Here is a 16,877-nt window from a genome sequence, read left to right as displayed (position 1 = left end):
GAAATCTGATGGGTTGACTTGCTTTACCTCCAGCCTATGAATGGAACTCTACATTATATAATAGTTCCATGTCGTTTCTTTTTTTCAAATCATACATGTTGAAGCCCCTGGGGCTACAATTTGAAGCAGAAGACTGATTCTTTCGCCATATTTCTATTGAAAATATTTCTGCTTCTCATTCCCCCAAGTTGCATTTACCTCTGCTTCAGGAAAAAAAGCAGCAAGACATCTTTCCTTGCTGAGATCTGTACAATCTAATATTTCAGGGTTGTTTTTTTAATGGACAAACACTTTGGCCCTTTAATTAGCTACAGGCGGGCACAGAACAGGCACGACAAGCATGAGGAAAGTGCTCTGATCTGCAAAATTATTTTCCCCTTTCATTTCATAATTTATTTCATGGAATTTATATACCTCTTGGTTGTAGAAACCTCAAAGCCCTTTTGCATGCCTCCCAACCTTCACGTTCCAAGCAGATATGAGTGGTAGTTTGTGTTCAGCCCATGCTCTTTCCCCCAATATGTGGTTGGGTTTTTTTGGTTTTGGTTTTGTTTTTTGCTGCTGTACGTAGAGCTGTTTTAGTAGAGAGAAGACAAAATGCAACTGAGAGGAGTGACTTGCCAAAGGCTAACTGGTTGTGAGATTTGTAGTGGGGTCTTTCTGCTTAACTCACAAGTCAAATCTCTTGAGGGATGAGAAACCTGCTGTGGTCCTCTCCAGATGTTGCTGAATTAGAAATCCCATCATCTCTAACCATTCACTATAATGCTGTTTTCCTCAATTGTCATGCCCCTGGTTGATCCACCCACGCAAACACCCTGCCAAAGCTTCCATTAGCCATGCTATTAATCTTTCCTTCTGCATGGCTAATACTTTTGGCCATGGACATTTAACTTTGCATTCAAGCTCAGTATTGTTTTGCTAACAATTAAAGCACTTTCCCATCCATGCTACAGACGTGATCCAAATGGGTTTTTCTCCCTTCTCTAATCTCCCTGCTGCTTTTAGCCCAACAACAACAACAACAAACCCCAGGGTTTTTTTATATAATCTCCTTCATCTGTAACTTGGCCTTTAGCCCCTTCGCAATCCTTGCTCTGATAAAGGCTGAGACTGTTTGAACTATGCTTCTATTGGGCCAATATGGAGGTCAGTACTGGGTCTACACAACTGAAAACAATGCTCATGCATTCAGGTAATTTGGATTTTGGCTCTTAAGGAACTGAGCCCCAGATGGGAATGTCTAAGAAGCTGCAGGAAGTGGCATCTTGCAGGTTTCAAGGAGCAGCAAAGATTCCATTCTCACAAGTGGTGAAAATGTTGGGCAGTGGTTGCACGCAAAGAGCTGTAGATACTGTAACTGCTACGAACCTACACCTGTTTATCCATATATCGCAACCCACATATCCCACCAGCAATCTGGAAAACAAACTCTAGACGGGTGTTGTTTGATTTTCTCAGTAACTCAAACCTCATGTTTTGTAGGTGGGGGTTTTTGTGTGTGGCTCTTTATGTTTAGAAGATACAGTAATCCAGTCTTGGAAACCTTGGTGAGAGTCTTTCTCCCTCCTGCCCAACAGTACAAACAGTCATTCAACTTTTACAATCTGAACAAAATGTACAATATCTTAAAAAAAAAAATACAAACTGTACTGAACAGGATCCATTACCAGCATTGGCAGAAACCCCATCAGGACCAGCAACTGAATGTCAGAGTCTTTCTTCAAAAGTGACACAATGCCCTGTTTCTTGAAAGCAACCACAGAGTGATTTAGTCTTTAAACGAAGAAAACAGATAACTGTGAAAAATGTTGAAATATTCAAGTTCCCGGCGAAGAAATAAATGCAGACATTAGCACCATTGCTGAGAGATAGTCACATAACCATTACTTCTCAAACTCTGCTCACAGAAAACTCCCAACCAGCAGTCTACAAGAAATAGGTTGTAGATTAGGATAGTTTCTGATTTTTGTGATACTATTTAAACTCCTATTTTAAATAAGGAGTTTCTTGTTTTAGGATTTGCATAGCCTGTCTGATCTCTATCCCACATTTCAAACTGGTGCCCAGTTTATATGTAATATGGACCTATTAGTGAAACACCAGTGTAGGCATCCAATGCACAGCCTGCCACATTTAAATGCGCCTGTTGTTGTGCTGCCCTGTATGCCCATAGCATTATTATGGCAGTGGGGCAAATTTCTTTCTCCCCACCCCTGATAGGGCCAGTGCTACCATTAGGCAAAGGGGCCAGTTGCACACAATGGATGCTGGGGGTAATATCTTGAGCCAGCCCCACCTGCTGTACATGGCTGTGCTAATATGTGGGTTTTGGGTGACGCACACAGTAAGTGGATTGAAACACGACAGGGTGTATATGAAATCTTCCCATGGATAAACTGCTTCACCACCAGAGATGGTTACAGGTGCAAGTTATTTCTCCATCTCTCAAGGACCCCAAGCCGAGGTTCTGAGGAGGTTGGGATAGATATAAGAAAGCACTTTGTGAAATGAGTCAATTGCAGAGTCCATCGTCACAGCATTCAGTGATGGTCACTGGCTTATAGAACTTTTGAATAAAGGGGGAGGTTAGGGAGGGAAAAATATGCTTCTCTTATTAGAAGCATGATGCCTCTGGATGCTGGGGAAAATCTGTGAGCTTCCTATGATATAAGGTTGGCCACAATTGAAAACAGAATACTGGGCAGGAACTGGGTTGGAGAAGCTTTTGTCCTTTCCCTTGGAAAACTCACTTTTTAGCTTTAAATCGGAACAAATGACAATCCCTGGATTGCCATTGCCATTTGTTCAAGTTCAGCACTAAATATTGGGTTTCCCCGGCGAAAGGCAGCTGGGCAAAATGCAGGTGTGGATAAGCCCCCAGTTCCTTGAATGAGAATGTAATTTTCATCAGTGGAATTCATTGCAAAGTAGACGTGTTTACCACCTAGCTGCCATGCTTGTGGGTAGAGGTTATGAAATAGAATGGGTAGCATTAGGAACCCTCTGAATACTTAATGCTTTGTCTAAAGAAATACTGACGTCTTTAAAACAAAAAGCAGAAACAAAAACCTTAGCAGTTGAGATGGTGACCAATGAATTGCTTCACTTGAACATACTCCAGATCCAATAAGAGATCCTCACTCCCCCTCACGCCACTCACATACTGGGCTAGATGAATGATCATTGATCATTTTAAGGTCATTCTCCCTTTGGTACAGGGAGCTCAAGTTAAAGCAGGTTGGACTTGGCAAGCTGGTGAAATGAATCCAAATGACAGAGGCCCCTCACAATGTGCTGCTACTTATATGACCACCTGCTAGAAGGCGACCTTCTTGCCCGTAAGGGGAACATAAGAAACTGCCTTAATACTGCGTCAGATGTGCATGCAATGATTCGCAGTGCTTCTAGAGCACCGGGGGCTGCATCCAGTGCTAGTCATATGCAGAGTAGACTCACAAGAATGAATGGACCTAACACATTCATTAATTTCAGCGGGGCTAATCTGAGTAGAACTTAGTTGGATACAACCGTAGGACTGCCATTGTGTGTTCAAGAGTGTCCCTGAAGAGGAACTTTGTTCAAAACAGGTTGGTCTTTTATCTTTTGACCTGCATGTCTCCCTCCTTCCTTCTCTACAAAGGCAGGGAGTGACAGCATAGCGTTCCTACAGCACCATATGGAGAAGTTCATGTGCTTCCTTCTGCTAGTCTCTAGGCTTACAGGAAGCCACCTAAGGGCCAGACTTGATGGTACATTAGCTTCATATTTGTGTCCTTCAGTGCAGGTTTAATGCAATTATTTAGCACAATCCCTAGGATCAGGGCCTCTGTGTGGGAGTGGGAAGGTATTAACCCTTTGTCTTCCAGTTAGGATTGAGTTTCCCGTATCAGCAGTTTTCTCTCCTTTTGCTTCAAGGGGAGAGCATTTCCCCGTTGCAGATTAGCTGGGGGATCAGGCAGAACTATGGCCTCCCCCAGGGACTGAATCCAGATCAGGTGTCCCATGCATTTATGGACACAGATATGGAGCTACCTTGGTGGTGCATTCAGGTGGTGCATTCAGCCTGCCCCCTGCTGCTTTCATATAAAGCGCATTCTGCACTCACAGTGCTTGAGAACAACTGTCAGAAAACTGTCTTGAACTTTGTAGCAATGAATGCATTGGAGGAGAAGATAGTGAATACAGGGTGTTCTCTTCCTGGATGCACCCATACAATACCTGTTGATTTCTGAACTGAGTGTTCCTTATGCTTGTATCAATCAACGCTGCCATGAAGAATTCCAGTCCAGGTTTTGTACACATGTATAATACAGAAGTGGGGGAAAGTCTTAGCTAAAACCAAAGTGTTTCTCATAGCTGGCAGTATTGCTTAGAATGGTCCCTGAACCAGACCTTTGCATCGAGTAGATAGATATAATGGCCAAGAACTGATTTTCTTTGCCCCAGCTCTTAAACAGCAGGTTTTTCATTATTCCCAAAGCAAATAATCCTATAGATAGGTCTGTTTCTTCTCCAGTTTCTTCCTGAACTGAACCGCATATTGGAAATGTAACCCAATGTGACCCCTTCTATGGGAAGGCACTTTGCTACATACGTACAGCTGCTAAATATCCACAGAGAATACAGTAATGGCAAATGTACAGCTTAAACTGTAGCAGGAAAATGTCGTTCTTCCGGGGGCGGAATGAGAGATGGGATTATAGCAGCTTTTAAGATTTAGTAACCTCCCCACCCCACAAAAATAAAACAAGATCCTGGTATCATCACATTGGAGTCTGCATGATATAAGTTAGTTGCACTTTGGGTTTGACATAGCTAATGCTGGTTGCCTTGCAGCTTGGTTTCTAAGAGGCTGATGTCTTCAGCTAGTTCCGTGACTTTTGCCTGGCAGTCCAACAAGTTATCTTTGAGTACAGTTATTTCCTGAGAGTGGGCAGCTAAGGTTGCGTTCATATGGTCCATGTAGCCCCACATACTTCCTGCGTTATTTTCCAGCTCACTTTTGATGTGGTCCAGGCTTCCCGTTACCATGCCCAGTCTGCCACACATGTCCTCCACCTGGGCCACGCGGTCATCAAACTGGAGCACTTCTTTCTGCAGGCCATGAGCCACACTCTTGCAGTTGCTCAAATCACTGATGATTCTGGACTTGAGCCTTTCAAGGTCTCCTTTTAGGTTGAGGACTCGCTTGTTGCTGAACAGAAGCTGGGAGCCTTGGTTGTTGATCTTCTCTTGAATGGAGTGGACCTCATCTTCTATCTTGCGCTCACGCTCATCCAGAGAGGAGTTGACGTGGAGCACCGTGTCTGAGTACTGAGAAACAGAATCCTTCAGCCCAGTTAAGGACTTGCTCATGGTGTTCAGGTTGATCTTCAACAGAGTGATCTCACCTTGCAAGGACTCAGCTGCTTCCTCTTCAATCCGCCTCTGGATTTCCAGGATAGTAGCATTAAGTTTCCGAAGCAGGTCAGAGTTGCTGTCCATTCTGAGCAGTAAATCCTGGTTCTTGCTTTGGCAGTCCTCAATTTCTGTGCGAAAAATCTCTACGTCTTTGGAGGTGGCCATGCAACCCAATGAGCATGTGCTTTCTAAGGTAGTCAGCCGACTCTGGAGTACTTCCAACTTCTCATCTGTTCCCTTTCTTATGATAGCAAGCTCCCCTTCCAAGAGGGGCATTACAGCTCCATCTATTGCCACTGTGGAGCTGACATTGTTCACATCTCCTACAATGGTTATAAATCTCTCCTCCAAGGTTCGCATTTTGTCCTCAAACAATGTCCTTGTGCCATCCAGCTCTGACCCCAACAGACCTCTCATGTTGTCCTCTACACTGGAGCAACAACTTCCCATTTCCCTCTCTGTAAAATTCAGCCTGGCTTCAAAGTCCTCAAAGCGCCCTTCAACTATGTTCCCCAAGGTAACAGTGGAAAGTTCATTGTCCAACCTGGAGTGTAGATTCTTCTGAGACTCAGAAATACTGTGCAAGCCCTTCTCTAGGATATCCATCCGTTTGGTGAGGTAGTTTAAGTTGCTACAGCAGCTTTCTACAACGGTCAGCCCTTGGATCTGCGTTTCCAGCTGGGAGATCTCCTTCTTGATTTCCAGCTCTTTTCCATCCAGGGTCTGCTGAAGACGGAGATTGGCAGCTTTCTCTTCCTCACATTGTTGCTGGACTTCCTTGATCCGGTAGTCACATGTGCTCTGAATGTTCACCAGCTTCTTCTCAAAGCCATCCAGCAGCTCCACCCGCAAGTTGCTAAGCCTGCTGTCCACATAATCTTCTAGCATATCAATGGAGGTGAGAGGAGAAGGCCGGGCTGACTCCAGCAGGTGTTTGATCTGTCCATCATGGTCCAGCACCATGCCATGCACCTCGTCCAGCAAGTTAGTCTTGGTTTTCAGTGAATCACTCATCTCAGTCACTTTGCTTAGGATCTCACCCACTGGTGGATAAGGGGAGAGGTCTGCTTTGTCTGCGGCATCCACAATCCCATCAGGAATGACTCCAAACCCCATGGTTGAATCAGGCACACTTGGGCTGTTCATCAGTGATCCAATCATCTTATTGGTGTCCTCCTGGATGGCAAGCCGCAAATGGTCTCCCAGGCCATTCACCATGTTGTGTAGGGTGTCATAGGACTGTGAGAGACGTCTGATTTCATCCTCTAGCCGATCTAGTCGGTCTCCAAACACACTAGGCATTTTTCGACCTATAAACAAGCAGAAGCAAACCTCAGTTATAATCAGGGGCACAATTTCCCTATCCGAGGGCATGTACAAGAGGCAGCTGCCTAGACTTTCCAGTTCGTCACAAATGAAGAAAGTTACTTACAAAATGCTTATAAACCTACTGGAATCAAACTGGACCCATACTTAGTGTGGAAAGCACATGTATGAACAGCTCTGCTGGATCACGCCAGTGGCCCATCAAGTCCAACATCCTGTTCTCACAGTGGCCAACAAGATGCTTGTGGGAAACCTGCAAGTAGCAGCTGAGCACAAGAGCGCTCTCCCTCCTGCAGTTTCTAGCAACTGGCATACAGAAACATCACTGCCTTCAACCATGTAGGCAACCCATAGCCATCATAGCTAGTAGCAAGTTTTGCACAACATCCACACAGTGTTGTCCTCCTCAAATGCTTCTGCCTGGCTGGAATGTGTCCTTGAACTGCAATCTTGCTTGCCTGGATGGAGGATAAAGGTAATCTGACTTCTCCATTTGAAATGTAGACTACTGTAGAAAAATATGCACCACCTCCATCAATATGCTCACTGTCCCCAGTCAGCCAGCCCATCATTGGAATTTAGCCCCAGTAAGGTTATTATTGAGGGAATATGAACCTTGGGCTGAAAAAGGTTCCTGTGATGGCCTGGGACTCAGGGTCGGACTCGGAGCCAGAGGAGTCTCAGTCCACACTGGATCCTTTGCCTCAGGCGGCAGCTGAGCCTAGTCTGGGGCCTGATTCTGAAGAGCCCCAGTCTGCACAGGTTCCCCTGCAACAAGCACCAGCTGGGCCGAGTCAGGGGCCTGAGCCTGCCCTGGCTCCAGATGCAGGGATTACCTCGTTGCCTTCAGCTGGGCAATCACTTACAGCTGCTCCACTACCAGTTGGGTCAGGAGAGGCTGAGGGGGCCTCTGGGTCTAGTAACCCACCGACATCTCCCGGGCTGTAGAGACTCAGGTCTGAGAGCAGAGACCTGAGTACTTGCAGGAGGAGTGCCCGCCTTCGGGTGAGACAGGATGGTGAGTCACAGGGGGATCAGGACCGGCCATTACCCGGACAGAGATAAAAGCCTGCTGGACCCCGCCCCAGGTTGCGGGAGCAACTTTGCTGCTTGCCAGAACCTGCCTGTGATCCTGTGCCTGACCTTGCCTGGTTTCCTGCCTTGTGTCCTGCCTTGGCCCTGTCGGACTGACTCCTCATGGAACCCTTGGATTTGGGACCAGAACTGGACCACATTACTTGGGTTACCCCCGGGCCCAGCACAGTTCCCCAGTCCTGCCGGAAAGTGACATCTGGAGAAGGATCAGGGCAGAAGGATCAGAAAAGGCCTGATTCACATTGTACAGCTTATGGCCCTCAATCATCCCCTACAGCAGGGCTTTTTTCAAGCAGAACTCAGTTCTGGCACCTTTCAAGTGGGTGCAATTGCCATTCTAAGAGAGCAAGAGAGGGGTTCATGGTGAGTTCCAGCCCCTCTTCTTCTAGAAAAACAGCATTGCCCTGCAGGGACCTTCTTGACATGGTGAGATGTGTTCTTTATCTGCATCCTTAGCCCACAAGCTTCCTGTGTCAGCCATGCCAGTGGATTCTGTGAATGGAACTCAACAGACAATCCAAATGAAGCTGCGACTCACCGTAGTGGTTCTTTTTTGGTCCTGGAAATGAGTCTGCATGAATTTTGGGGTGAGGGGGAACTCTAGGACCTGGGAACATCTTCTGAGTAGGAGGCAACTTGGGACTGGGGTGCTGGGGAAGAAGCCCTGGCTGGTCAGTGGGACTGTCGTGACATCCTTCTCCCACGAGGCCTGGGCAGCACCTCCACACAATCTCAGTCACTGTCTTGTAGCCAATCTTGTACCTGGGTCTGAAGAACGTGCGGTACCTGAAGGAAAGAAGGCAGAGCAAGATTAAGAGCTGTACCTCCACATCCCAGCTTCCGTAATGTGTAGGTCAAGGAAATCTTGGCAGCACTCACACACAGTTTGCATCAGTGATAGGTAACACATGCATAAAGTGTGCACACCTGGTAATTCATATGTATAGAGCAAATTTAGAAATAATTACCATAATTTGTATAGGAAAACAATATCTCTCCTCACATGGAAGCATCAGATAAGCCTGCTGGATCAGATCAATGGCCCAGCATTATATTATGGGAAATTGTATATTAGGAGAAATTTAAACTAAAATGCTGGTGAATTTTCAGGAGAGTATTTTTTTTAAAAGAAAAAAAATGCAATCTGATGTGGAAATGTGGAGGACTGATTTTAAGGATGGAGAAATGAGAAACTGAGATAAACCGAAACTGATGGATGCACTCATCCCTATCTATTTCTGATCTCTTCTCAAACCCTCTATGATTCTCTGCGTGGGAAATGTATCTGTCTCTCCACCCTAAGCCGCGCATGATATTAAATCTTAAAAGTGCTGTCTTTTAGCACTAGAGGGCAGCAGCTGCCCAGCAGTTGTATGTCCTGCCTGTACTATCACTCTTCTGATCCTTTGCCCAGGGAATATGGTAATGATAATCTTTTGCATTTATAGTGGAGAATCTCAAGACACTCTAAGAGGTAGTACTTAATCATCTGGGATTCATAAACCAGAGGTTGGAGAAAGCAGCTTAAAGAGAAATGTGTAATCCTTAAATATGTAGTCTTTAAATGCAGGGATTGTGTGTATATGTGTGTTTAATATTTTATTGATTTTGAATTATTGATTTTGTATTTTGAACTCAAATGCACAGCTACATAGGTGCATGTAGCTTACCCATAAAGGCTAACACATTTTACACTGCTTAGGGAAAGGAATGTGATCTACAAAGGCAGAATGGTTTTTTATTATTTCGGTCACAGACCATTTCCAGCCCACATACAATATCAAGGAAGTCATAAAACATGATAGGGATACATTTGAAATTGCAATTAGGTATAACAGAGACAATACGGATATAGCAACAGTTAAATATATATATAAATTAAAACTTAGTCACTAACATATAACCTAAAATTATCATTTAAGGCCTTGATCATTATGATAAAGACAGCTTGTTCCCTAAGTTTTATGGCAATCGCACAGAATTTGGCTACCCTTAATGTGATCTCAGGATCCATGTCCTCTACCAGGGATTTTAGACATTGAAGTTCGGATTCATTTGGAGATTTACGAAGGCAGAAATGGCACTTGCAGTCCAATATGAAACCCCACTGAGCTCAGGCATCAGGCAACATTAAGCAGCACTCCAGAGCCATTTTGGTCTTTAAGTTGCACTGACTATTCAAAGCTGCAGGCCAGCTTTCAAGGGCCAATTCTAACGATCAGAACTTAAAATTTGCAGCAGCAGCAAATAAATGAGTTAGGGTTGTTTGGGGTTACTCATGTACACATTTTTTTAAAAAAATAAAAATAAAATGAAGAATTTTAAAATGCAGTGGGCTTCCACAATCATGTACTGTAGTGGACATTACAGGGAAAGCATGCCAGTACATCACCTGATGAGTGTAATAACAAGCGATAAGCTTTGTCTTCGAAACAGCTATCACTGATCAAAGCAGAGCTTTTCATCTCATGTAACATGACTTCAAAACACTGTCATATTTTCCTGTGAAGGCAGCTCATGCACTCAGCTACCAGACCTTGAGTGATAGATCACCAGGTGTTATGACACTGCCAGAAACATCCTAAGCGTGTTTGCTGGGAAGCCCCACTGCTTTCAGTGAGTGTTACCTGCCAATAAATCAGTTTAGGATCACCACATTTATGATTTATATTCATGTGAGAATCCGCCCTTGAAGATGCATAGATTGTAACATTCGTGGACCTGTGTATGCATGTTGCATATATACCGAAGGACTGGTTCTGCCGACCCAAAAAGTGCTTGTGATATATGATTGGAACCAATTACATCTGGTTCTGATATGCCAAGAACACATGGAAGTGTCACCAACCTCAGAAGTTTTTTTAGGGGGGTTGCAGCCTGAGCAGCCTGTTATCTGTGGAAGCCCCTAAACTGTGGAATTTCCTCCTCGCAGAGGTCCATCTGGGACCTTCATTATGCAGTTTTTGCTGTCAGCTGAACATGCACCTGCTTATTCAGTCCTTTGACCCCGAGATGCATATTTTTAGGACCAACACTCTGTTGTTCAGCTTGCAAATTGTTTTAGCCGATTTTGATATTGTTCTAACCTGCCCTGGAACCTTAAGGTGCGAAGGGCGGGTAAGAAATCTAAAGTAATACAGTGGTACCTCAGGTTAAGTACTTAATTAATTCTGGAGGTCCGTACTTAACCTGAAACTGTTCTTAACCTGAAGCACCACTTTAGCTAATGGAGCCTCCCGCTGCCGCCGCACCACCGGAACACAATTTCTGTTCTCATCCTGAAGCAAAGTTCTTAACCTGAAGCACTATTTATGGGTTAGCGGAGTCTGTAACCTGAAGCATATGTAACCTGAGGTACCACTGTAATAATAATAATAATGTGAGTTGGGCCAATTGGCTCCAGGTTGGACACAAAACAAATCAGCTGTGCGGTTCCTGAACAAGATGCCTCGAGCCAGATTATACTGCGCTCCTTGTTGTCACACATGCATATTTCATGCTATTAAGCTAATTTTTTACATATCTGTAAGGCTAATGGTAATCCTCTAGAAAATGCTGTGGATTAGGTTGGATGTAGCCCTGATTGGATGCACAACATTTCATTCTTTTCAGGAATTAAGTGGTGCTGGTTCATGATGGAAATATGACCACTTTGCCACACACTCATAGGCATCACGGCTTGGCTTAACCCACTACATCTCAGTGCCGGTTTAGTCACAAGAACTACCACCCCGCCCTCCATCTAATGAGTTTAAAAGGGGATTATTAGACCAATTTGTGGGAGGGGTAAAGGTAAAGGGACCCCTGACCATTAGGTCCGGTTGTGACCGAGTCTGGGGTTGAGGCGCTCATTTCGCTTTATTGGCCGATGGAGCTGGTGTACAGCTTCCAGGTCATGTGGCCAGCATGACTAAGCCACTTCTGGCAAACCAGAGCAGCACGCGGAAACGCCATTTACCTTCCCGCCGGAGCGGTACCTATTTATCTACTTGCACTTTGATGTACTTTTGAATTGCTAGGTGGGCAGGAGCAGGGACCGAGCAACAGCAGCTCACCCCATCACGGGGATTCGAACCACCAATCTTCTGATCGGCAAGTCCTAGGATCTGTGGTTTAACCCATAGCGCCACCCGCGTCCCATGGGAGGGGTGGGATAAGGCTATTAATGGCCACTATTCATCCAGAATCAGAGGCACCAAACCACTGTCTGAAGACAAGTCACTGGAGAACATATGAGAGAGTGCTGTTGGACCCATGTCCTGCTTTTGGGTTTCCCATACAGTGGAACCTTGGTTCCCAAACTTAATCCATTCCGGGAGTCTGTTCAATTCCTGAAACAGTTTGGGAACCAAGGTGCAGCTTCTGATTAGCTGCAGCAGCTTCCTGCAGCCAATCAGAAGCTGCAGAAGCCGGGTGTTCAGCTTCCAAAGAACATTCAAAAACCAGAACAATTACTTCCAGTTTCTGTTTGTTCGGGAGCCAGAACGTTCGGCTCCTAAGGCATTCAGGAGCGGAGGTTCCGCTGTATTTTTAAAAATTAGTTTTATTTATTAAATTTGGATACCGCCCTATACCCGTAGATCTCAGGGCAGTTCGCAACATAAAATCACAACATAAAAAACAGAAAATGCATAATAAAAACAAAAAGACAACCCAACCGTTGCACAGCACATTTAGAAGGGTATCAGATGTCAATCAGCCCAAGGCCTGGTTAAAGTGGAACATTTTCGCCTGGTGCCTAAAGGTGTATACTGAAGGCACCAGCTGAACCTCCCTGGGGAGAGCATTCCATGAATGGGGAGCTACTGCAGAAAAAGCCTGGTCTTTCTTGTGTTACTGCCTTCCGGACCTCTTGTGGAAGAGGCACATGAAGACTAGATAGCTCAGTTGGTTAGAGTGTGGTGCTAATAATGCCAAGGTTGCAGGTTCGATCCCTGCATGGGAAAGCTGCATATTCCTGCATTGCAGGGGGTTGGACTAGATGATCCTCAGGGTCCCTTCCAACTCTACAGTTCTGTGATTCTGTGAAGAAAGGCCTCAGGTAATGATCTCAGGGTCCAGGTGGAGAGAGGTGGTCCTTGAGGTACTGAAGTCCTGAGCTGCTTAATGCTTTTTAGGTCAAAGCCAGCACTTTGAATTGGGCCTGGAAACTAACTGGCAGCCAGTGCAGTTGGGCCAGGACCGGTGTAATATGCTCAAACCATCTTGCACCAGTGAGCAACCTGGTTCTACACTAGATGAAGTTTCTGAACTGTCTTCAGAGACAGCCCTACATATAGGCATCTGCCGGCAAACAGGTTTGTTGGCTTAATAGACAGCCCTTCCACCTGATCCAGCAGGGCCCTTCTTAGGTAATGTTCCTATGAGAACTGTTTGCGGTGATGTGCTTCGGACTGGATGAGTCTGTTGTTATTTTTCCGGTGAGCCACTGGACATTGGAAGAGGCTCCTTCTTTGGCAGCCCTCTTTTGGGAAGCTGCCACAGAACTCCAGGCTGTACCAGAACCTGCCGTAAATGTCTGTTTGTTCTCTCTGTCATTGATTGAGATGAGTGGGATTGAAGAATGCAGGCCTTTACAGATTATGGCTCCCTGCAGAAGCCTCCAAGTTACAGCGGTAGTTTAAAAAAGAAAACAGCTCTGGTGCGCATAAACCCGCTTGGAAATCTTGCTGAGTCCAGAGAAAGCTGCCCAGCTGAGCCACTGTCAACAACAACATTGGCGCGAGCCATCGGCTTGGCTCTCTGCAGACATCTGGGCCACTGCCCACCTCTCTCTCTTTCTCTTGGCAGGGAGTCAGGCTTGTAAAGAGAGCAGAACCTTTTGCGGGTTAAAGGGGGGAGGCAGTTGGCATAGAGGTGCCTCGGCCGTGCCATGTTGCCCTTAAGTGCTGCTTTCACTTAGAAAGGAGGCTGCTTCTTTTCAGGAAAAAAATGTCCTTTCAAAGTGCAAAAAACTCCACTCCACATGTCAGCAACAGGAAGTATTTATTGCAGCTGGATAAACAGTTACCAGTGGCCCCGGTGGCTGGAAAAAGCTACATCTCTTTCTCGGTCTTCCAAGCTATGTAGAAAGTTCAACTGGCAGGACTCGCTTGGTTCGAAAAAACATCCTTTTAAAAATTGCCCTGTGCTTGTTATGAAAGGGTGGGGATGGTGGTGCCATGGTAGTAGGACTTTGGGGCAGGAGCCCAGGGTGCCACTCAGGAGAATGAACAAGAGGGCTCAAATGCAGCAAGGCTGGCTTGAAGTACGTAAGTGAACACGTTCCCTTTTAGAGAGACTCACTTCTCTGTAACACTCCAGAGTCTAAAATTACCTAACTGGCCAGGGTGGAAAGACTGCCATTTCCTTCTTCTGTGGGTTAATTAATTGGATGTATTGTAGACAAACTTCTACCCCCAAAAGGTGGGATATAAATAACAGTAATTATAATAATAATAGCCAAACGGTTAGGAAGTATGCCATATTTACATATAACTGCCCAACCAGAGGTGGCACAGATGGGCAACTAGAAGTGTTTAACTTGGCTTGGGTCTGCTTTTCTCAATCAACTCCCTCCATCTTTAACACAATCAGGCATAAACTATCTTGTCCCAAACTCTCCCTAAGAAAAAAAGGTAAAGGACCCCTGATAGTTAAGTCCAGTCGCGAATGACTCTGGGGTTGCGGCGCTCATCTCGCTTTACTGGCTGAGGGAGCCAACGTTTGTCTGCAGACAGTTTTTCTGGGTCATGTGGCCAGCATGACTAAGCTGCTTCTGGTGAAACCAGAGCAGTGCAAGGAAACGCCATTTACCTTCCTGCCGGAGCGGTACCTATTTATCTACTTGCACTTTGACGTGCTTTCGGACTCCTAGGTTGGCAGGAGCTGGGACTGAGCAATGGGAGCTCACCCCGTCATGGGGATTTGAACTGCCAGCCTTCCGATCGGCAAGCGCTAGGCTCAGTGGTTTAGACCACAGCGCCACCCACATCCCATAAACTCTCCCTAGACACTTTGAAAGCCATTTGGAGCTTGCTAAGTCCCTATCAGAGCTTTGCATGTTTTACCCCTCAGTCCTGCTAATGAAATGCATCTGTTAGAAGCCTGGCCCTAAACACATTTGCTTGGAAGTAAGTCCCATCAAGTTCCAAGGGACTTATTCCCAAGCAAGTGTGTATAGGATTGCAGCCTTAAATATGCAGTACTGAGTTGATACATTCACATTCATAGCTCTGTTTGCCATTCCTTTGTCTGGAAATATAAAATCGGGAAGTGCCTTTCTGCATACGGAAGACATTGCCTGCTCAATGAAGGACTGTATTCCACCTGGTCATAAAAATGGTGAAGCTAACTTCTAAGATGTTCTCCTAACTGTGTTTTGTCTTGCTCAAGCAGAAGCACAAGAACTGCTATTGAACCCACCTCTGATAGCACTGCATGAACTCTCTTGTGCAAGTGTTTGTGGAATGGTGCTGACGGCTATTTTCCTTCCACTCACGGTGCTTTGGACCTACTCCACAGCATGCGAAGGATTTATGCTATATTTGGGTGAACTTCCAAGAAATACACAGTCATGCTGAGCTGTTTTTGGACTCTTGGCTAGCATGGGCCTTTTGCTGGAAACAGGCAAGCATAAGAACCCTTCCAAGTTTTAAGCTTGCACGATACAAGAGCACTTCTGTCACTTAAATATATGACATGGGAAATCAAAACTCCCAATGGGAGCATGGGAAGCTGCTGCCTGGTTTGCCCTAAATAAAGCATCACATACCACAAGCAGCAAGTGTCAGCTGTCTGTCTCTGTTCAATGGTTTTCCATTGCAAGTTCTAAAGTCACTCAATCAATCTTGTCAACTACAATGAGAATGGCGCATAGGCAGTTCTTAAGCACTGAATGATGAGAATTCCACTCCCAAGGTCCCCCAAGTCCACCCTTGGCAATTAGTTTACTAGATTTAACATCTGTGACATCATAGCAGCTAAGCCAATGGTGCCTAGAAAGGTGTCATGTGGCACATTTGCTCAACAGGGCTCCCTTGTGGCAGCAAAGAAAGCAATGGCCAGACAGGCAGAGAAATAAGGGGAGGAGATTTGATAGGAAAATGGAAAAAATATGTTCATGCGTGTTGGACATCTGCTGCTACTTATTATGACGTTTAATCCACAGGAGTTGCTATGGAGGCAACCGCTTCCTCTGACCATGTCAGAAGATGCTGACAGTCCTCTGTAGTCCCTACCGTGCTACAACTGCAACCCAACATTTACTTACAGGACTTTCCCAGGACACTTGGGTCCCCAGCTGCACTTGTGATATTCGGCTTTCACGTAGCTCTCTGCTCCATCCTGAAGGGTGCAAGTTACATTCCTCTGCACCACATACGCACAGTAGCTCCTGCATTTGAAACAAAGCAAGATTTGGTCAAGCATCTGGTTGCTGGATCTGGTTCCCAAACCCCTTCCAAAAACTCCAGGCCAGGCATTGCCTGCAATTGCCCACTTATTTGCCGGGTGATTTCTCCAGCTAAAGGGTTCTCTGGGAATAACCAGTTCACTGATGCCATACCACTGACCCAAAGAAAGGGAAGAGAATGGGTGCTATTCAACTAAGTTTTACTCAGAGGGGACGAACTGAAATCAATGAGCATGACTAAATTAGGTCCAATAATTTATCGTCTATAGACTTAGCTGACTACCACACCACGGAAAAAAGAAATAATGTTTGTTCTTGTTGGTGGCATTGACAGTCACACCCAGTTGCATTGACAGTCACACCCAGCTGCAGAAGCATGGGGCTAAATCATCTTTTGGCTTTTTATGGTTCTATGCTTAAGCAATCAAAGGCAGGCTAGATTCTGCATGAAAGGTCACAGTGAGGGAAGACTGCAGGTGTATAGTGCTGGACAGATGGAGACTTGAGACAGTATTTCAAACCAGCGTTCTTGGACGCAAACAGAAAACATATGGGATATGATGAGAAATTCAGGATGCGGTGAGTAAAAGATGGCAAAACTGCAAAGGAGGATTAAGGACACGGGGCTGTAGCAGATGGTACTATGACAGGAGAAAGAATT

General features: G+C 45.4%; 1 protein-coding gene across 1 annotated transcript in view; it reads right to left on the bottom strand.

The window, feature by feature from the left end:
• Positions 1 to 1,598: 1,598 nt before the first annotated feature.
• The window catches only part of EMILIN3 (elastin microfibril interfacer 3), a gene marked incomplete at its 5' end in the record, with an annotated part of 16,843 nt that continues 1,564 nt past the window's right edge, over positions 1,599 to 16,877 (bottom strand). The window contains 3 exons of the mRNA XM_083446597.1: positions 1,599 to 6,713; positions 8,363 to 8,610; positions 16,076 to 16,198. Coding sequence (XP_083302723.1) covers positions 4,819 to 6,713; positions 8,363 to 8,610; positions 16,076 to 16,198 — 2,266 coding nt within the window. The 3' untranslated portion in view covers positions 1,599 to 4,818. The remainder of the gene's footprint in view (positions 6,714 to 8,362; positions 8,611 to 16,075; positions 16,199 to 16,877) is intronic.

The sequence above is a fragment of the Podarcis tiliguerta genome (genome assembly GCF_965153285.1).
Source record: "Podarcis tiliguerta genome assembly, chromosome: 6".
Classification (NCBI taxonomy): Eukaryota; Metazoa; Chordata; class Lepidosauria; order Squamata; family Lacertidae; genus Podarcis; species Podarcis tiliguerta.
Note: the sequence above shows the minus strand (reverse complement) of the source record. Positions and strands in the feature narration are given on the sequence as shown.